A 21,628-nucleotide genomic window follows, 5' to 3' on the forward strand; every position below is an offset into this window, starting at 1 on the left:
TGCGTTAGTAGAGTGCGCCTATTTTTTTCTTAACGTGGTCTTCCATTGACTAGTTAGGTGGCGGTAGCGTGCTTACTGCTGCCTAACTTTAGCATGGGCTATAGAGAATCAGGCCCTTGGGCCTGATTCTCTATAGCATTTCTTAGGGCGCCTATATTGTAGATATGCAGGTGTGCAGTTGTCAATCAACTGCTAGGCGCGCATTGCAGAATCCTGTCTGCAATTTTGTATAAGCATGTGAAATGTAGGCCAGCATTTTTCAGGCCTACATTTCACATGCCTGCCACATGTGTCTAAAGGTGCATAGCTACGTGTAAGCACACATAAGACAACTTCTGGGGCTAACCATGCCGCCGCCTGCCTTACGCGTCACTATGCACCTTCGTACACCCAAGATGGGCGCAAGGTAGGCACGTTTGTACAGCATACCTAATTTATTATTTTTTTTTTTTACGTACTCCGCCATTGGCTAGTTAGGTGGCAGTAGCGCATCTACAGCCGCCTAACTTTAGCGAGCGCTATAGAAAATCAGGCCCTTGGGCTTTTCCAATTTTTTTATTTTAGCATAACAGCTTATTCATTTATCACCCTTTTTATGAAGCTGCACAGCCAAGTGCCACGTAGCAAATGCTCCGACGTTCAGTCAGTTCCCATGGGGGTCAGGTTATTTACCACTCCAGCCTGTGCTGTCGGCTTTAGTAAAAGGTCACATTAGTGGGTTATTTTTGTAAACTGTGTAGTTTATAATTTGTTTTTTGTAACTTTATTTACTTATAACCCACTTATCCACAAATCTAAGCAAGGAACAAAACCACATACAAAATCACCTACTTTATGTATGTTTTTGCTATGTAGAGATAAGCAGGGTATAAACTTTTAAAATAAAGGAACTTTACAATTAAACCATGATAGGAAAGAACAAGAATAGGTGGAGATCACACATTGCCTAGAACAAAAAAGGTGTTCTCCCATAGCTTAAGTACTATTCTACAAATGAAAATAATACCCTTGCTAGTTGCTACAGATAAAGGCCTTGGCGAACTAGTTTATTGACTCTTTGCAACAGAAGATAAGCCACAGAAGTTAATGAATAAATTAAGAGGATTAACTACAAAAATGGACCTTTGCAGAAATTGCAGATAAAGACAAAATAATTGTACTGTTTTTTGCTACAACTCCTGAAGCTGATATTGAAAGCATTTATCCTGGTAGCAGCACTAATTCTCTAGATACATTTTGCTGAGAGACATATTCACTGGAACAATTTAAATGGTATCATAAAATATCATTACATACTACCTCTTCACTATCCCAAAAGTGCCTGAGCAGTCTAGGAGCAGAGGCAAGGATATCTGATACCTTAATCTTGCACCCCCCCCAAAACCAATGGATATCTCAAGGTCTTCCCTCTCATGTCCAATATCTCCCCTTCTTTATCTCTCCATAGTCTAGCATCTCTCCTCTCCGAGATGCTCAGTATATCTCTTCTTCCCTATTCCACTTCCCCCAAGGTGTTTAGCACCTCCCATTTCCTGCTTTAAAGTGTCCAGCATCTCTCTTTCCCTATCCCCCCAAGGTGTTCAGCATCTTCCCTTCCCCTCTTTGGCCATCCAATAAGGTGTTTAGTATATTTCTGCCTTTCTATCCCTACTCCTTCCAAAAGCATTCAGCATTTCCTCTTTCCCATCTTCCCTCAACAAGATATCCAGCATATGCCCCCTCCCCAGCTCCGCTCTTCAAGGTGGTCCAGCATCATTTCATAAGATGTTCAGCATTTTATATTCTCTACCTCCCACCTGAGGTGTTCAACATCTCCCCTTCCATACTTCTATGAGGAATTCAGCACCTACCCTCCATCAGTTATTCAGTGGCTTCCCTTCCCCTCAGTGTCATCCCAATCCACTCTTGGGATGACTCTGGGGCAGCCATGTTTGTTTAAGCAAGTCTTACTGACACCAGTAAGGGGCCATGGAATGGCAACTTAACATAAGGTACTTTGGGGTCCGGGTAGGCTTAGGGGGGCTCGGGGGTGGGGTTGCTGACATTTGGGGGTGGGAGGCAGCTTTGGAGGTTCCTGCAGCAGGACTGGTCATCCTTTTGCCGGTAGTCTTTGGGGGGGATTGGGTTCTCTGCCATGGCCATTGCCTCTAAACTGATCACAGCAGTGAGATTCCCTTGCAGCGATCAGCTCAGCGGCAACCCAATTCTCTAACTGGCACTTATTACACAGACGCTGGTTAGAGAATCGTGGTGTTAGGTGATTCTATATAGGATGCCCATGTGCGAATCTCAAAAGCTGCTTTGGCGGCTTCTGAGACCATTTGTCCTATACAGAATCCAGCCCTTGGACCTGTTTTTAGATCGCCTAAGTCAGAACATATAAGTTCCGTCCAGGCAGCCTGGTAAAACTTTTGATTATCCCTGCAGTACGACTAAGTGTAGGTCAGCCCACATCCCACCCTCATCACTCTTCCAAAAACACCCCTTTTGATTATCCCTGCAGTATGACTAAGTGTAGGTCAGCCCACATCCCACCCATATCCTACCCTCATCACTCTTCCAAAAACACTGCTTTGAACTATGGGATTCAGAGGCCTAAAAAATCTCTGAATAGGTCTAAAAATCCGATTTGATTATCGGCACTTGGATGACCTGTCTTTTATGTTGTCCAAGTGCCGACCTGGGCGGGTTTATAAACGTATTTTTGGTTTGATTTTGAGCCCCTTATTAGGGAATTCTGGCACCCAATACTCAATAGAAACCAGGGATGCACATTTGTTTCATGTAATTTTCTGCCCACATAGTGAGCACTCTTTGGTGTGCATCGTTCAAGAATAGAACATACGGTTTCAGAAGATTGTGCACTATTCCCCCAACAGTGTGCACTCTTTACAGATAATGTGTCCTATTCATGAATAAAGAATGGTGTGAACTCTTCACAGATAACATGCACATGTAAGTGCAATCGGGAAAGAGTGTGCATTATTTGTGAACAGGGTGCATTATTTGTGAAGAGTGAACAATATTGAGGAATATAAGAATAATAAGAATAATAATTTTATTCTTATATATCGCCAAAGCCATGGAAATTTGAGGCGGTTTACAGCAAGAAGCGTTGGACAATCAGGGAAGAGGTTACAATCAAAGTCAACAATACAACTTATATAATGAAAGAATATCCGCCTTGAACTTCAAGGTAATGGCAAAATAGAAATCTCTAATGTAATGTAATGTAATGTAATTGGAAAGCTATATGTTCTTAGGGTTACTGGTTGAATAAGCAGAGCAGTATAGAATCTTAGTTTACAAATCGATTGAACAAACTCGTTTTCACCAGTTTTCTAAAATAGAAATAGGATGAGGAGAGCGTGATAACGTTACTAAGCCAGTCGTTCCATTTGCCTGTCTGGAAGGCAAGAGTTCTGTCCAAGAATCTTTTGTAGTGGCAGGCTTTTATTGTCGGATAGGTGGGCTTAAAAGAACTTACCAGATTAAAATGAAAAACTAGGTAAGTGGGGGCCAGACCAAATATTGATTTATAACACAGACAAGAAAACTTAAACAGGATTCACACCTCTAGGGGCAGCCAATGGAGTTTTTGATAGTAAGAGCTTATGTGTTCCCATTTCTTCAGTCCAAAGATCAGTCGAACTGCCGAATTTTGAATGACTCTGAGTCTTAGAATGTTTTTTTTGAAGGATCCCAAGTAAATGATGTTGTAATAATCGAGCAACCTTAGGATGGAAGATTGAACCAGTAAGCTGCATCAAAATATTTTCTGATGGTTCTGAGTTTCAATAGTACTGAAAAGCATTTTTTAAGTAATAAATCTGTGCGAGCATTTAGGGTGAGGTGGCGGTCCAGGGTGACTCCCAGGATCTTAATGGAGTGGTCAATAGGGAAGTCCTGACCATTCGAGAAGATCGATGAGTCTTTGATTTTGTCGTTAGGGCTTGCAAGGAAAAATTTAGTTTTGTCAGTGTTGAGCTTCAATTTGAATTCGGTCATCCATAGTTCAATTTGCTTTAGAATGGAGGTCAGAGTAATAAAGGGAATAACGATGGTGATATCATCAGCATAGATATAAAATTTAACTTTTAAGCTTTGTAGTAAGTTCCCCAATAAGGCAAGGTAGATGTTGAACAATGTGGGGGAAAAAGGAGAGCCTTGCGGGACTCCGCATGAGTTTACCCAACTAAAGAATTTTTTATTGTCACTATAGACTTGATATGACCGTGTGCTCAAAAAAGCCCGAAACCATTTTAACATGTTACCTGAAATACCAATTGACTCCAGACGGTCAATCAGAATAGCATGGTCAACCAGATCGAAGGCACTACTTAGGTCTAGTTGCAGAATAAGAGCACTGGTACCCTGACTGAATAAGGTATGGAGGAAGTCCAGTAGAGATGCCATGACAGTGTCAGTGCTGAATCCAGAACGAAAACCAGACTGATTGTTTTTTAGTATGCTAAATTTGTCCAGATACAATAGATTGACCAGTCCTTCCATTAGCTTAATGAATAGGGGAGTGCTCGCAATTGGTCTGTAATTAGATGTCAGTTTGGTAGATTCTCTAGGGTTTTTTACGATTGGGGTGATCAAAATCTGGCCTAAATCCTCAGGGAAAGTACCGGTTAGTAAGAGAGAGGAGAGCCAGTTGTATAACTTGGCTTTAAATGAGACTGGAGCAACTTTCATAATGTTTGGGGGGCAGCAGTCTAATCTGCAGTAGGACATGGCGTATTTCATGTAATATTTGGAGAATTGTTGCCAGGATGGGGTAGTGAAATTATTCCAGGCCATATCTACCCTAGGGCCATCTTTGTGTTGGGCAACTGGGTAGTTCAAATAGTTGGTTGAGAAGCCAGCAGTTTAGATCTCAAATTGATGATTTTGGTGTTGAAAAATTCTGCCAGATCATCTGCAGATGGTGGGGAATCTAGGGTAGAACATGAGAAGGCCTGTATGTCATAGAATTGTTGACTAATTCAAAGAGATTTCTACTGTTGGTGTTCGGTGATCCGATTTTTTGGGCGTAAAAGTTAGTGCGCTTCTTTATTATTAGTTTTTTGTATTAGTTTAATTTTAGCCTCCAATTTGACCTCCCCACACTGTCTCTCGATTTCAACCATTGTCTTTTGAGTTTCCGTAACTCCCGTTTCATATTTCCTAACTCGGTATCGTACCAGCCATCCAGATTCTTGTTTCTTATTTTTCTTAGTTTGATGGGGGCCATTTTGTTTAATATCAGCGTACTCATGTTGGTCCAAGAGTCCACCGAAAAGGAGTCCGAGTCTGGGCTAGAATATCAAATACTCTTCTGAAAGAGTGTGCTCTATTCAAAAATATATTGCATCAGTACCAAACAAAATTCTCTAAATGACACAAGGAAGTGTAAAACATATTAGCTGCATAATTCCAATAGATACCCTTCTAACCTTAATCCATTCCTTATACAACAATCTTCCATATTACTGCCAGATCCAGTAATCATCTTTTGAGATCAATACTAGGGGCTCCTTTTACAAAGCTGTGTTAGGGCTTTAACGTGCGGAATAGCGCAAGCTAAATTGCCACACGCACTAGACCTTAATGCTAGCATTGAGCTGGCATTAGTTCTAGCCGTGTAGCATGGGTTTAGCTTGCGCTAAAATGCTGTGTGCGCTAAAAACGCTAACGCAGTTTAGTAAAAGGAGCCCTAGGTCTGGAAACTTATAGCCAGACACGCTAAACCAACTATCTCTATACACAAGCTTAAAGAAAATTGTAAAATACAAAGAAAACAATGCAGTTAGTTTTCCTGAAATGCCAAAATATTCCTACTGAGAATTTGAAATAAGATCTTAAAAACTGCCATACTGGGACAGATCATAGGTCTATCAAGCCCAATATCCTGTTTCCAACAGTAGCCAATGCAGGTCACTGGCAAGATCTCAAAGAGTAAAACATATTTTATACTGTTTACCCTATGAATAAGCAGTGGATTTCCCTACATCTACCTTAATAATGGCTTATAGACTTCTCTTTTAGGAAGTTATCCAAACCTTTTTAAAACCCTGTTATGCTAACTGCTTTTTACCACATTATCCAGCAAAGAATTCCAGATTTTAATTATACATTGCATGAAAAAATATTTTCCAGTCTAGTACAAATATCAAAAATGCATTTGGGTTCAGTACCCAATATCTAAGGACAATTCCCCAGGGCCTTCTTCAAAATGTTGGGAGTTCTCCCCCTTCCCCCAGCAGCAAACAGATGATTTGTGCCTAATACATTTTAAGTTTAGTTGCTAACAAAATTTTAGGTGTAAAACCTTAGGACACCATACTAAATAGTTTTTTTTAAAAATAAAATTAAATTCTATGAACTGGAATGATTACTCAATTTTGGAATAAAATATTTTGTGAATTAAATAAGCATACTATTTTTTTTTTTAAAGTGAAAAAAAGAACATTTTTTTTTTACCTCAACTAAAGACTTGTGAAGTTTCTGCAGATCCACCATGTGCAAATTTCCAATGATTGGAAGAGGTCTGGGTCCCTGGATAATCTTCATGTTGGAGCTTCTGTCTGTTCCATCGTTAAAACTTATAACATATATAAAAATTAGAACAACCAGAAGTATCACAGGGATTATCCAATTCATTTTCTCTGATGATTTTCTCTGGTGATTTTCAGTCTGGAAGTGCTTGAATCTGTTCATAAAACGTGGTCAGCGTCTCTCATAAGTCTAAAAGAGCTCCACCAGTCATGCAAGTAACTATGGATTGTTTTTAACAGAGGTTCAAAGTTTACATTTTCTATTAACTTCCCAACCCATTTCTGTCTGCCAACAAATTTTCATCTGAGTACTACACTCTAATTTGTTCAAGTGGACTTAAGTAAACTTTGCAATTAACAAAATGAATGGTACATTAAAAAAAAAAAAAAAGTTTTAGATCCCTGTGACATTGGACTACTGAGAGTTAATGTAGATATTTCCAATGCTATAAATAATCTTGGGGTCCTTTAACTAAGGTGTGCTGGCCGTTTTAGCGCGCACTAAATATTATCATGCGCTAAATGCTAACACGTCCATTCTATTCTATGGACGTGTTTGCGTTTAGCATGCGCTAAAACGGCTAGCGTTCCTTAGTAAAAGGACCCCCTTGTGATTAGGAATGGGCAATTATTAAAAACTACACAGTAAATGCCAACAATATAACCTATGTCATGTGGAGGGGCATTTTAGAAATGATGTCTAAATCCGAGTTTAGATGTTTTGCAGGACATGAACAAAAATCAAGTACCCAACATGCTTATTTTCATAACTGCAAAATGTCTATCTTTTTTTTTTTTTTTTTCCAAAAATGGATGTGTCTGTGATCAGTGCATCTATCACCACTAACCACCATACTTATGGTAGAATTTGTGATCTTTCCTAATCTAATCTAATCTAATCCTTAGATTTGTATACCACGCCATCTTCTAATTTAGAAGCACGACTCAGTTTACACAAAAAGATTGATGGAGTAGAAGCCAAAATCCAAATTAACTAAAACCTAACACTTTTTCCATATGTGAGATCAACTAAATCTGCAATAAGAATAGTTATTTTAAAATGTAGAAAGTTAAATTTAATGAGTTTCAGAATGTAGAAATAATTGTGTTTTTAATGATTTTCTGAAGATGTGAACGGACGGAAATGTTCTAATCTCAACAGGAAGCTTGCTCCAAATGGATGCAAATAAGTATGCAAAAGATCGAGAAATGTCTGTATGGCCAATCTACAATAAATGTTGGTCCCTCCTATATTCCAATGGCTTGTTTTGTGTGTTTTTCTTTTGGATATGGTTTTGTTTTTTTTAATGGTTCAAAAAGATGGACACACATGATAAAAATAAAATGGCCACTTTTGTAAAAAAAAACAAGTTGTTTGTCAGTTTTGAAAGTGGGTATTTTTGGTACTGGATTTTTGTGCATCTTCTGCAAAACGTCCAAATTCAGCTTTGGACTTCATATTGAAAATGGCTCTTCACACGTGCAGTAGAGTGGGGCTCGACAAATCCTGGGTGTCAGATCACCAGAAAACCTAAAAATCGAACCCTGGCACTCAGGATTTCTTGCTGCAGCTGTTACTGCCAACAGAAGAAAGGTTACATCTAGCTAACTTACATCGTGGCTCTAATTAGCTATAAGCAATACTCGTACAATCTATATCTCAAGAGACTTGAGATTTGCACTGGAGTTTCTGCACTACTCAGATTAAAGTAAATGAATTATTTATTTATGTATTAGAATTTATTAAGAACCTTTATGATGGATGCAACGTAAAAATCACCTTTCTTTTTTTAGCAGCTGCTAGTATAGTGAATGACTGGGAGATGGGGTGTGTGGGGTGTGTGTGTGTGTGTGGTACAGATTGACTGACAGTGTCTGGGAGATAAGGTGGAAGTGAGGGGTGACTGATTAAAGGGGGTAAAAGGTTGAGAGAATACTTGGGAGATAGGGAGGGGGTGAGAGGTGGTTGACCTGTTAGGGATAAAGGGTTGGGACTGTTGAAGAGGGAGAAAAATTGGGAGAAAGCATGGCACAGGACAATATGAACAGATGAGAGAAAGAGAGAAAAAGACTGGTTGAGGGCAGGAGCTGGGATGGGGAGAATCAAGGACGTCGGCTTTTGCTAGCACTGTGAGATGGACTACTGTTCCGAGTTTCAAGCGCAAGTTGGATGCACACCTTCTGGCAAATCATATTGAGGGATACGGGTAATCCTGGTCTCCAAAAAGGAGTACCTAAATGGGCCACCGCGTGCGCGGATCGCCGGACAAGATGGACCTCAGTCTGATCCGGTGAAGGCATTTCTTATGTTTATGTTCTTAAAAGCCTAATTTAATTAAGCTTTCCTTTCACATAGATACAGAGAGGGGAAAAAGTCTTATTAACCTGTAAAAGAGCTGTAAATTCAAACAAACTCCCCCTTTCATGAAACTGCATTAGGCTTTTTTTATCACTGGCAGTGGCAGTAAAATCTCCGATGCTCATACAATTCCTATAAGTGTTGGAGTTTATACCGCTGTGGCCTGCGATAAAAAAGCCTAGCACTGCTTCATGAAAAGGGGAGGGGGGGAACTGGTGAGGCTTCTTTTTATAAGCCTGTTATAAAAAGGCACATATGTAAATTCATGGAAGAAAGGAGTAAAGGAGAGGCCAGATTGTTAGTGCAGCTCCATGTGACTCTGGGCAGTCACTTAACTCTCTGTTGTCCCAGGTACAAAAGCTTAGATTGTAAGGCCACTATGGATAGAGAAAGTACCGTCATATAATGTAAACCACTTAGGTTACCACAGAAAGACAGTACATCACATTCATGACCCTTTACCTTTGTTGTATTCAGTGGTGTACTAAGGGGGAGGGGGGGCGAACTGCCCTGGGCACCATCTTGGTGGGGACACCAGAACTTCTCTGCCCCCCATGCCACGCTCATGCCTTCCCTTCTCCGCCCCTCCTATACCTATTTAAAATCATTGCCGGCTTGAGCAGCTGCTTCTAGCCTGCTACTCACACTGGCCCGGCTCTCTCTGAAATCACTTCCGGGTCATGGGGCCAGGAAGCGATGTCCGAAGGAAAGCCAGCACAAGCAGCAGGCTAGAGAAACTGCTCGCACTCACACTGGTGAAGATTTTAAGAGGTATGGGGGTGGGAAGGGAGGGCAGGAGTGTAGTGCGAAAGGAGCAGGAAGAGGAGGGCATTGGGGGGGATGATACAGAAGGTGCAGAGAGGAGGGCGCATGGGGATGCCACCACCCCGTGTGCCTTCTACCCTCGCTATGCCACTGGTTGTATTTATAACATGATCATTTTATGGACTTCTTTCTTAATCTTCCTGAGGTGCTCCTTGTGACCCTGGGCAAGTCTCTCAATCCTCCATTGATCCCATCGGGAAAATGCTTGAGTACCTGATTGTAAACCACTTAGATAACCTTGATAGGCGATATATAAATACTTAATAAATAAATAAATAAATAAAATTAACCTTCACATGCAGTGGTGTAGCAAGAGTGAGTGGAACCCCTCCCCTGACCTCTTAGCCACCTCCCCGCTCCTTCCCGACACCTCCTGCCACACGACCCCCTTCCCTTCACCCGTACATTGTTAATGTTCCAGGCATAAGCAGCATCGCAAACTTGCTGCCCGCCAACACCGACGTGGGCAGCAAGTTGGGGATGCTGCTTGCACCAGGAAAATTAAAGAGGTACAAGGGAAAGGAAGGGAATGAGCACACGTGCCCTGCAAGGGGAGAGGGGGTGGAGAGGAGGATGGGTGCCAATGCCCCCCCTTACTACACCACTGTCCATAGGTAAGATTCATAGTCCATGAGGCAGACCTAGCATGATACTTATATTCGTGTTTCATTAAAGTGAGTAGCTTTGTATTGTGAACCAAACTGTCCACTTAAGTCATAGTAAAACTGGTGACCTAATGTTGTTAATAATGAACTGTGGGATGGTAAAATAAAATCTGAAATGTCCTTGACCCTCTCAATGATCACACAATCTAACACAACTTACTTTTAAATATTAACCACTGAGTGGCAGGGAAGTCAAGTGGTTAGAGCTGCACGGACTACCAGGGAAACTCAGTTCAAATTTTGCTGCTGCTCCTTTCTTTACTTATAGTATTAATTTATTGTCAATTATTCTAATTAGGACAACAGGAGAACTCTTTATTATTTCATTACCTGCAAAGAATTAAACACTAAGGGCTCCTTTTACTAAGCTGCGATAGCGTTTTTAGCGGCTAGAACTAACGCCAACTCAATGCTGGCATTAACGTCTAGTGCACACGGCAATTCAGCGCGCGCTAAAACCGCTATCACAGCTTAGTAAAAGGAGCCCTAAATAAGCATACAATATAACCCTAAGACTATCTAAGAAAGAAACTAAATAAAGCATATAATATAATCCTAAAGCTCTCTATACTAGTCTAATATATTTCTAGTAGTTTCATAAGGTTTAATTAATTAATTAATTAATTAGCTCAATAACAAGATGCAGACAGTAGTCCATCAGCAAGAGGGATGCTATCTAGGCTTTTACACTGAATGTACATTCTCTTGAGGCTAGAGTAGCAGACTTGAAGGAGCTGAGGGAGACAGAGAATTACATGGAAGAGACCTACACAGAAGTAGAGAATTCCCACCTCCACTCTGGTAGCCCCTGTGCTGCCTTGGAGGAGAGAAGTCTCCTAGAAGGAGGAAATAATCCTGTAGCTAGGACCTGCCCGCCAAGGGATGCAATATACTCCTGCACTGGGGATGTGTCTCCACGGGCCTCTGCCCAGGAGGGAAGGGTTTGGACAGCTGTTGTAGTTGGTGATTCGATCATTAGGCATGTAGCCGGGTGACTGGTGGGCATGAGGATTTCCTGGTCACTTGCTTGCCTGGTGCGATGGTGGCAGAGCTCACGCGTCACATAGATAGGATTTTAGATAGTGCTGGGGAGGAGCCAGCAGTCTTGGTACACATAGGTCCTAATGACACAGGAAAACGTGTCTGGCAGACACATTTTGGCTCTTGAGTATAAAGCTGAAATCCAGATCCTCTAGGGTAGCATTTTCAGAATGCTCCCAGTTCCAAATGCAGGACTCAAGAGGCAGGCAGAGCTCCTAAGTCTCAATCCATGGTGCAGGGATGAGGGATTTAGATTTTTTTTTTTAAATTCTTTATTCAATTTTTAAACTACAGAAGTGCACAATAATTAATACACTTACATAGAATGTTAAAATTAAAGCACATTAAACTTACAAATATTTATAAAGAGGAAAATTATTTCCCCCACCCTTCTACCTATTAATCAATAAATAAATACCTTCAAGAACAATCAATACATACCCCTTAAACCAATTCCAAAACGTACCCCCCTTCCCTCCCCCCACCCTGGATGTGTATGTTTACAGGGACATCTAAAAGAGATCAATCCTTACAGTATTTAGTTAATGGTTCCCAAACATCCATAAATTTTCTGTAATTTCACTGCTGAATGGCCATAAATCGCTCCATTTTAAAAATATAACAAAGGGATTCCCACCAGAATGTGTAATTTAATCTATCCCAATTTTTACAATTTTTTAAAACAAGCTGCAACCCCTGTCATAATAGAAGTTTGTTACTTCTCACAGATAGTTGACTCTTCGCTCTCATAAATGTACCAAATAAAATGGTATCATATGATAGTGCCACTGGATTCTCCAATAAATTATTAACTTGAACCCAAATAGATCTCCAAAATTTCAGTATCAAGGGACAATAGTATAACAAATGATCCAACGTCCCAGGTTTGAGATGACAGTGCCAGATTAGATTTGGAACTATCCACTTTATGTAAACGAACTGGGATCCAAAAAGCTCTATGTAATAAGAAAAACCATGATTGTCTCATAGATGCAGACACCGTACATTTCATCCTCCAAGTTGGGAGGGATTTAGATTTGTTAGGAACTGGGCAACCTTCTGGGAAAGGGGGAGCTTGTTCCGAAAGGATGGAACCAGTTTGCTGGCGCTAACCTTTAAAAAAGAGTTTTTAAACTGAGATGCGGGGGAAAGCTGACAGTCACTCGGGAGCGGATGGTTCGGTGTGAGGTATCCTTGAAGGATACTATTGAAACAAGATATTTAGGGAGTCCCAGTAGAGAGGTTTCAATAACGGTGAAAGAAAGCCAGGAAGATTTAAGAGGAAGGCAGTGTACAAGATTCAAATTTTTCCATTCTTCTAACTTTTGCAGATCATTTTTCATATTTTCCACTCCCTCTGAGGTATTCACTCTGTCATTTGATATCATTCACAAAAAATCAAACCTTACCTTCTAACCCTTCAGCAATATCACACACAAAAATACTGAACAGAATTGGCTCCAACACCGATCCTTGTGGCACTCCACTTCTCACCTTTCCTTTCTCTGAGTTAGTTCCATCAACCAGTTTCTAATCCAGTTCAGCACTTTCGGTCCTAAATTCTGCCCATCAAGGTTATTCAAGAGCCTCCTATGTGGAACTGTGTCAAAGGCTTTGCTGATATCTAAGTAACCCCCTCCTTTACAAAGCCACACTAGCATTTTTAGCATTGGTCGCCATGGTAACAGCTCCGACACTCATAGAAATCTGAGCTGTTACCACCACTGCTGGTGCTAAAAATGCTAGTGTGGCTTTGTAAAGGAGGGGGTAAATGACATCTAGTGCACAACTTTGATCTAATTCTCTGGTCGCATACTCAAAGAATTCAATCAGATTTATTTGGCACAAATTACCTTTAGTAAAGCCATGTTGCCTCAGATCTTGTAACCCATTGGATTCTAGGTAATTCACTATCCTATCCTTCAGCAACACTTCCATAATTTTTCCAACAAATGAAGTGAGGCTTACCAGCCTGTAGTTTCCCGCTTCATAATGAAAAAAAAATATGAAATAACCAAATATATACATATTTTTTAGCACAGTTTATTGATTACATAAAATGAAACTATAGATTTATGTAATATGCAAGTAGTCAATATTTGCCTTAATAAATATACGCTGGGTTTTACTAAATCTCGGAAGAGCATCTTACCACATGCCGGTGAGGTAAATGCTCTGATGCTCATAGGAATTGAATGAAGGTCGGAGCAGTTACCTCGCTGTCCTGCGCTAAGAAGCTCTTCTGTGGTTTAGTAAAAGGAGCCCATAATTATTCAAAGTATTGCAGATTTAGGGCCTCTTTTACAAAGTCATGGCAGCAAGTCCTGGTACTGCAAATACAACGCAGTCTATAGGATTTGAATTGGCTGCATCACTTTTGTTGCATGAAAATCGCTACTGGGGCTTTGTAAAAGGGGCCCCTTAGGTTAAATATATCTCTTCTGTTCCCTGAACAGATGTATCCTGCTATTTGGCATTTAATATGTTTATTAGCACCTGTGGATCATCCTGTTTTAAATCTGATTGACTTCTCATTTGTCCATTTCCAGAAATACCATCTTCCACATGCTGATCAATATGTGAAAGAAAAAAAAGGAAAATTCATACAAACGAGCTTCACATTATTGACAGGTAAAACAGCAAAATGCTGGTTGGTTATTTATTCACTGCCAACCCATTATTCATTGGATAATTGCATCATAAAAATTAATGGCTTGTTTATCAATTATTAAACTTATATTTGACAAGTACATCTTTCATTTACTGTTAGTTTATATTAAGATAGTTTGTGCAGCTTTTTAAGAATTGATTTTGAAAATGGACAACACTTGAAATTAATCTTTCATTCATATGTAGATATAAGAAGCTACTGCAATGCACTTCATAAAGTTCATGGATTTTATAAAGTGTAATAACTAATGTCTAAAATTTCTATGGAAATCTCATAAAATAAACTTGTCAGCAAAGGGAATGTATATCATATGGCCAAGGTTTCCAAGAGCGGAGCACAAAGAACAGTGGAGGCGACAAACAACACATCAACCAATGGTGTTCACAAAAACTTTTAATACACTGCTTGCCCTGGATTGGTAGCATGGAATATTGCTACTCCTTGGGTTTTGGCCAGGTACTGGTGATCTGGATTGGCCACCATGAGAACGGGCTTCTGGGCTTGATGGACCATTGATCTGGCCCAGTAAGGCTATTCTTATGTTCTTCTTATTATTATTATTATGTTCTTGTATACCGCCATACCCAATAAGTTCTAGGCGCTTATGTTCTATGTGACTCGATATTGGCAATGTTTTGGCTAAAGGGCCTGCATCAAGAATCTGAAGATATTCAAATCAACAATTCATGCTGCACATAATATCCTCAAAGAGCAAATCCAGCAGAGCTCTGTCAAAATGTATAATGTGAGCTGTGTATTGGCGAGCACACAGCCTCAAAGTACGGTGGTGTAATTGCTGTATGCAAAGAGACCGAAGATGACACCTTATATGTCATTATATGCCACATGAATTGTTGATTTGAACATCTTCAGACTCCTGATGCAGGCCATTCAGCTGAAACACAGCCCATATCAAGTCTCTTAGAAGATATTGAATCATTTAGAAAGTATTTATTAAAAGTTTTTGTGAACACCATTGGTTGGTATTTTCTTTGCCGCCACCACTACTCTTTGTGCTTTGCTGTGCAATGCAGAGTTTTGTTCTTTATTCCTCCAAGGTTTCCAAGAGCCAGGTTTCTATACAAATATATTGCATTATTCAGAAATCAAGGGTTCTATGTTCTATGTTCAAAGCATAACATTTACAAATTAAAGCTGAAATGTAAAAATGATTAGGTATCAATTGTTCATTTTAAACTTGAAAATAGTTGTTCATTATGTAACTGGAGATATACATTACAGAATATGCCCCACTATATAGAAAGCAACTATATAACAGTAACATAGTAACATGACAATTAACCTGAGTGACAGGAATGCACATAAGTCACACCAGTCTTAAAAGGAAGAGTAGTATGCCCATCACACAGTTCCCTGTTAGATGAGTGGAGGTCTTCAATGCCAATTTCTGCCAGTATGTGTGTGTTGGAGGAGGGGAGTTGTTGTTTACTATCACAGTTTCAATAGTGAGGGGCAGGCAAACTCTGCAGGACTCCGGGGAACCTGTTTGTCCCTAGTGACTGAAAATATAATATTGAAGCACTACCTCCTACTGGCAGCAATGCAGTTGGAGGACTCCCACTCAGCTTAGAGCAGTGGTCTCAAACTCATACCCTTTGTGGGGTCACATTTTGGATTTGTAGGTACTTGGAGGGCCTCAGAAAAAAAATAGTTAATGTCTTATTAAAGAAATGACAATTTTGCACGAGGTAAAACTCTTTATAGTTTATAAATCTTTCCTTTTGGCTAAGTCTTAATAATAATATTGTAATTTTTAGCTAAGGAGACATATGATCAAGAAACTGTTTTATTTTACTTTTGTGATTATGATAAACATACCGAGGGCCTCAAAATAGTATCTGGCGGGCCGCATGTGGCCTCCGGGCCACGAGTTTGAGATCACTGGTTTAGAGGGACTAGTGACCCATACATTCCTTTTTTTGACTTAAAATATAGTTAAAGTATAGTTTAGTTTATGACATCCTCTTTTATAAAATACATGCATAAGTGGAATCTACATTAAATTGAGGTGCCCACTCCTAGGCAATTTTATTAAAATCAATCTCTGAACACACAGGGGCAATTTTTAAAAGCATGTTCTTTGTGTAAAGCCTGTTTTGCACAGAAAAAAAGGGCTTAAAAAGTTTTATAAATGCCTATATCATGGAAAAATACACCTGCATTGAAAGTGTGTGCCTACTTTTACATAATCTCCCTCAGATTCTATATGTGATGCTCAAAATTGTGTGCATGCCCAATTTGCATGTGCAGTTTGAGCAATGAGCCAATTAGTGCCACCAATAGTGTGCTAACAATCAATTATTGGCGTTAATTAGCGATAATTTGGATTTATGCGCGCATCTTGCTAAGCTGAGAAAGGGGTGTGACCTTGGGAAGAGCATGAGCGGGCTAGGGGTATTCACTAAAGATGCTCACAGTATTTTAGAATTCAGGAGATCCACATTTAATCTACACAGGAGGATTTGCACTAGGTTAGGGTTGGTGTAAATTCTCATGCCCAAAGCTGGATGCAGATCCTTGTGCTATGTGTTATTCTATAAATGAGGTATAACTTGGAGCACTGTTTATAGAATAGCACTCAGACACGGATTCTATAAACAGTGCCGCTGTCAGCGGCCACCTTAGAAATGGCCGCCGATCATGTGCAAATTATGTGATGGCGCTGTTTTAGAATTGCAGCTTCGGAAAAGGTAGGCGCCAGAATTGTAGGCCAGGGTTTTCAAGGCCTACATTTCCGCTGCCTATCTTTTATGTGAATCGTGCCTATGGGGGCGCTTTGTGAAGCCACTTCTGGCGTTTGCCATACTTCCATGGTGTTAGGCGTCGTAAAGTGCCTCCATTGGTGCAATACAGGTGCCAGTAGGCGCCTACATTTTTCATTTTAAAATGTTTTTTTTAAAAACTGCATTTTCAACTTAAGTTAGGTAGGCGCTGATAGGGCGCCTACTAGCACCTATCTTAAGGTGCCGTTTATAGAATATGAGCCTCAGTGCTTTTTTTTTTTCAGTGCCCAAATTTAGGTACTATTTACAGAATCTAGTTCTTTGTCCCTAGGCATCCCTGGGGATGTAATTTGGGTAAAACACATGTATAAGTACACATACAAATTTACATTACCTTTGAAACAATTGTAAATTTGTATGTTAGCATTTGTGTTCTGTTGGGGCTGGATCTGGAAGCCTATTTTATAAAAGTTATGTTACCTTTATAACATAAGCCTCAAATAGATGCCTTTTTGGACTTCTCACATAGGTGGCTTGTTATAAAACCAAGCCCAAAATGTTGTTTCATATGCAGAAATATCTTTTTGCTGTAACTTCCCCCTATATTTTATAAAAAATTGATAAAGGCTCTCTATATATCATATTTGTAGAAACTGTAAAATATATTTGAAGCTATAATTTCACAAAACAAGTAAAAATAAATCAATTAGTGCTTTCTGTTGAACTTTTGATAACTTGACTTTCGATGTTGAAATTTGAAAAATGATGTTTAAAGTTGAAAGCTCCTTTATGATTCAATTTTGATCTTTGTGCGACCTTCTTCATAATGATTTTCTTGTTCTCCTTCCTCTAGTGGAACCTGCAATGGAAAAGGAATACAGACTTATTGTGTATTTAGATAGAATGGTATTAAACACAGGATTAAATAATAATAATAACTTTATTTTTATATACCGCCATACCACAAACAGTTCAAAGCGGTTTACAGGGGAAGAAACTGTATATAGACAGCGACATTATAGAGCTTTCAAAATTACATTGGCAAGTTAAGGTTAGTCAAGTTTATTTGGAAGTGTTTTGGAAGGGTTGAAGTGGGGTCAGAGAAATTTGTTTGGTACGAAAGTGCATTTGAGATGAAGTTGGTTAAACATTTGTTCCATTTGCCTGCTTGGAATGATAATGTTCTATCGAGATATGTCTTGTAGGTACAGCCCTTTAAAGTTTGAAAAGCGAACAAGTAGGCACTGCGTGTATTAGATGTGCCTGGGAATTCGACTTGGTGAGACAGATAGGTTGGGGATGAACCTGTCATGGTTTTGAAGCAAAGGCAAGCAAACTTAAAGATGACCCTTGCTTCCACAGGCAGCCAGTGTAGTTTTTTTGTAATACGGGCTTACATGGTCTGATTTCATGAAGCCATAAATGAGACGGACTGTAGCATTTTGGACGATAAAAATCAAAATTCAAAAACCTGTTAAGTGGGTAAGATAAATCTAACTGAATTCCATATATATTTTTCATACAGTTCTTCACTGTCAGTTTAATTTCCATCCTATAAATTCACATAGAATTTTTCTTTTTTCAATCATCTTTATTTTCTCTTCTTTATTAATTTCCAGGTACTTTAGTTAGATTGTGAGCCTTCGGGACAGTAAGGGAATTTTTTAAGTACCTTCTTACTTCTCATTTATAATCTTAATGTATATTTTCTTCAAACCACTTAGAACCTAACGAATGTAGCGGTATATAAGAAATAAATTACATTACATTACATTACATAAATATTCAATTCTAGTTAATTATCTTTAGGTAAATTTTCAGATGAACCTCTCTGGCAAGGCTGTCAGCTGAATATTTTAACTGATCAATTTTCAGAAGTTTCTATATTTGGACCTGGAGACTTCTTTATTGAAAGACTGCTAACCGTTTAAGTATGTCATTTTCTTATAAAAAGTATAAAATGAAATAAACACTATAAACATATGTATAAAACCTCCATTAAAAAAAAAAAAAACCACCTGGAGCCAGATGCACTAAACAGGATCGGTAAGACTGCGTCAATCTGATTTTTGGCCGATTCTATAAGAGCTATTGACACACTAAGTGCTCCTTTTAATAAGGTGTGCTAGTGTTTTTAGCGCAGGCAGGAAATTATCGCACGCTACACTTCTAGAACTAACACTAGCTCAATGCTGGCATTAAGGTCTAGTGCAAGCGGCAATGTAGAGTGCGCTATTCTGAGCGTTAAAGCCCTAACGCGGCTTAGTAAAAGGAGCCCTAAAAGATTTGCATGCATGATTCGTGTAGCGGTTCATCGTAATCCCTAATTACGCTTTCACAGAATCTGATTGATTGCTGTGAGAGCGACACTCACACATGCGCAGAGCCGGCAGGGGAATCCTGAACAGCTGAAAGGCTTGGGAAGTCCCACAGCAGACTCCTGCCACTCAGCTGTTCGGATCAGGAAACCTTTATTTTTTTTAAATGGGCACAAATTCTGTGTGTGTGTTACATATGCACAATATCCGACCCATTGAAAAAAAATAAAGAAGAAAAAAGCCCCCGCCGCTGATAACGGCCATCCCTGAGGTATCCCTGAGAAACTGGAACTGAAGACCGCCCCCCCACACCAGCGAAAATTAGCAGAAGGGATGCCCACTCCCTCCTGACTTGCTGCCCCCTTGTGTTAGGAAAAAAACCAGTAGGAGGGATGCCCACTCCCTCCTGCCTTGTTGACCCCTCCCTTGCATGAGAAAAAATTGGCAGAAGAGATGCCCACTACCTCCTGCCTTGCCTTGCTGAAACCCCTCCCCGTGTGAGGAAAAATTGGCCAGTTACCAATGGAGGCCCCCCAGTGCCAGGCACTACCCCCGAGCCATCCGCTATCCTCCCCCCTTTCCCCCCCATGAAAAAGCAGGAGGGATAACCACTCCCTTCTTCCATCAGATGCTCCCCCAAACCCCCCTCACTCCATTCCCCAAACCCACCCGGTACCTTTTTGGGAGCAGGAAGGATGCAGTCCCACCTGCTCCAAGGCTCACCAGTCCAAAATGGCAGATGGGCCTAAGTCCCCCGCGTTACCAGTTTACAAAAGATTATTAATGATACACATGGTCCATGGAATAAAAATGAATTAAGCAGTCAAATATTTAGAGAAAAGGTAAGTTTTCAACTTTTTTCTAAAATGTTTATAGGAATCTGATATGAGCAACAATGAACAAAATTCTTTTTCGTGAGAGGCCGTCTGAGATGCTCCTTCTTCTGTATCCCGGGACACAGAGGGAGGAGCCTAAAGCCCTGATTAGCTCAGACACCTAAGGACTTTCCCAAGGGGAGGGGCCTTAGGCATTTGAGCCAATCAAGGCCTTAGGCCCCACGCCAGGGAGGGGAAGGCCCACCATTTGGATTGGCGGGCCTTGGAACAGGTGGGACCACATCCCCCCTGTTTTCAACTTGTGAAAAAGTTAATAGGTGGGTTTGAGGGGTGGGGGGTTGGGGGAGCATCTGGTGGCAAGAGAGAGTGAGCATCTCTCCTGTCTTCTTTTTTTGGAAAGGGGAAGAGGGAAGGGTAGGGGATGGTTCGGGGTGGGCTGCCTACACGGGGGGGATGGGGATGGGGGGGGCGCTCCATTGGCAGGAGTGAGTTTGCATACTTCCTGTCATTTTTTCTCACATGGGTATGGGGGTCATGATGGCAGGAAGGAGTGGGCATCTCTCCTTCCGTTTTTGCTTCCCCGGGGGGTAGGGGGGGGCGCAGTTCCTGGTGCCAGTGATGTTTCCAGTTCATTGGGGGGACATCGGGAAAGGCCGTAATTGGCGCAGGGGAAGCAATTGATATATTAACATCGTTTGGCTATGCACAAAAAAAAACACCCAGGGGCTTTAGTGATCCCTTTTCCTTTTAATGGGCACAGATGCTGTGCATGTACATATGTAACATGCACAGCATCTGTGCCCATTAAAAGGAAAAGGGATGATCTATGGTTAGACAGGTAAGTGACTGGTTTTGGCCAGTCACTTTTTTTGGGATCACTAAAGCCCCTGGGTGTTTTTTTTGTGCATAGCCAAATGATGTTAATATATCAATCACTTAACTAGTTTGCATGGGGTTTTAGATAATTTGCATGACAAGATTGGAAAATTGGTGATCGAGGGGAAAACACATGGTGAGTTTTGTGCATTGGGTCGGCAAATGTGACTGTTATTAAGCAGTCAAAACTGGTTTAGTGACAATCGCTGACTTTAGTGCATCTGGGCCCTGGTCCGGAGGCATCCCAGGCAGTCAGATTTTTATGATATCCACAATGAATATTCATGAAAGAGATTTGCATGTAGTGCAGACAGTACATGCAAATCTCTCTCATAAATATTCAATGTGGATATTATGATACTTGACTGGATGGAGTACCTCCAGGACCAGGTTTGGGAACCCCTGACCTAGCTGGTTTTCTAGTTGGCTAGATTTGAATATTGAAATGTCAGTTGTAGTCATGATTAAGACTATCTAACATCTTCATATTGGGGTAAATATTCAGCAGGCAGCAGTTAGAGACTTTTTTTTTTGCACTGCTGGCTTCATGCCTAGATATTCAATGTCCGAGCACCATCATTGAATATCTGGATATTTATGAACATTCAACACTTATATGGATATTCATTTCCTAGCCAGATAAATTGCATTGGAGGACTGCTTTTTATAACCGGATAAGTGATGTCTCCACCCCAGACCACAGATAAAATAGTTGGTTTCTCTTTGACTAGTTAGTGATGATAATTCAGCA

General features: G+C 40.3%; 2 protein-coding genes across 3 annotated transcripts in view; both read right to left on the bottom strand.

Moving 5' to 3' along the window:
* LOC117357779 (cytochrome P450 2K6-like) overlaps positions 1-6,725 on the bottom strand; it is a 62,832-nt gene extending 56,107 nt beyond the window's left edge. Inside the window, exon 1 of the mRNA XM_033938876.1 lies at positions 6,469-6,725. Coding sequence (XP_033794767.1) covers positions 6,469-6,705 — 237 coding nt within the window. The 5' untranslated portion in view covers positions 6,706-6,725. The remainder of the gene's footprint in view (positions 1-6,468) is intronic.
* A 10,372-nt stretch (positions 6,726-17,097) lies between these two features.
* The window catches only part of RHAG (Rh associated glycoprotein), a 112,672-nt gene continuing 108,141 nt past the window's right edge, over positions 17,098-21,628 (bottom strand). For both annotated transcript variants that reach the window (XM_033939515.1, XM_033939514.1), the window contains one exon: positions 17,098-17,706. In XM_033939515.1, the coding sequence (XP_033795406.1) occupies positions 17,635-17,706 (72 nt within the window). In that variant the 3' untranslated portion in view covers positions 17,098-17,634. The remainder of the gene's footprint in view (positions 17,707-21,628) is intronic.

The sequence above is a fragment of the Geotrypetes seraphini genome, chromosome 3 (genome assembly GCF_902459505.1).
Source record: "Geotrypetes seraphini chromosome 3, aGeoSer1.1, whole genome shotgun sequence".
NCBI lineage: Eukaryota > Metazoa > Chordata > Amphibia > Gymnophiona > Dermophiidae > Geotrypetes > Geotrypetes seraphini.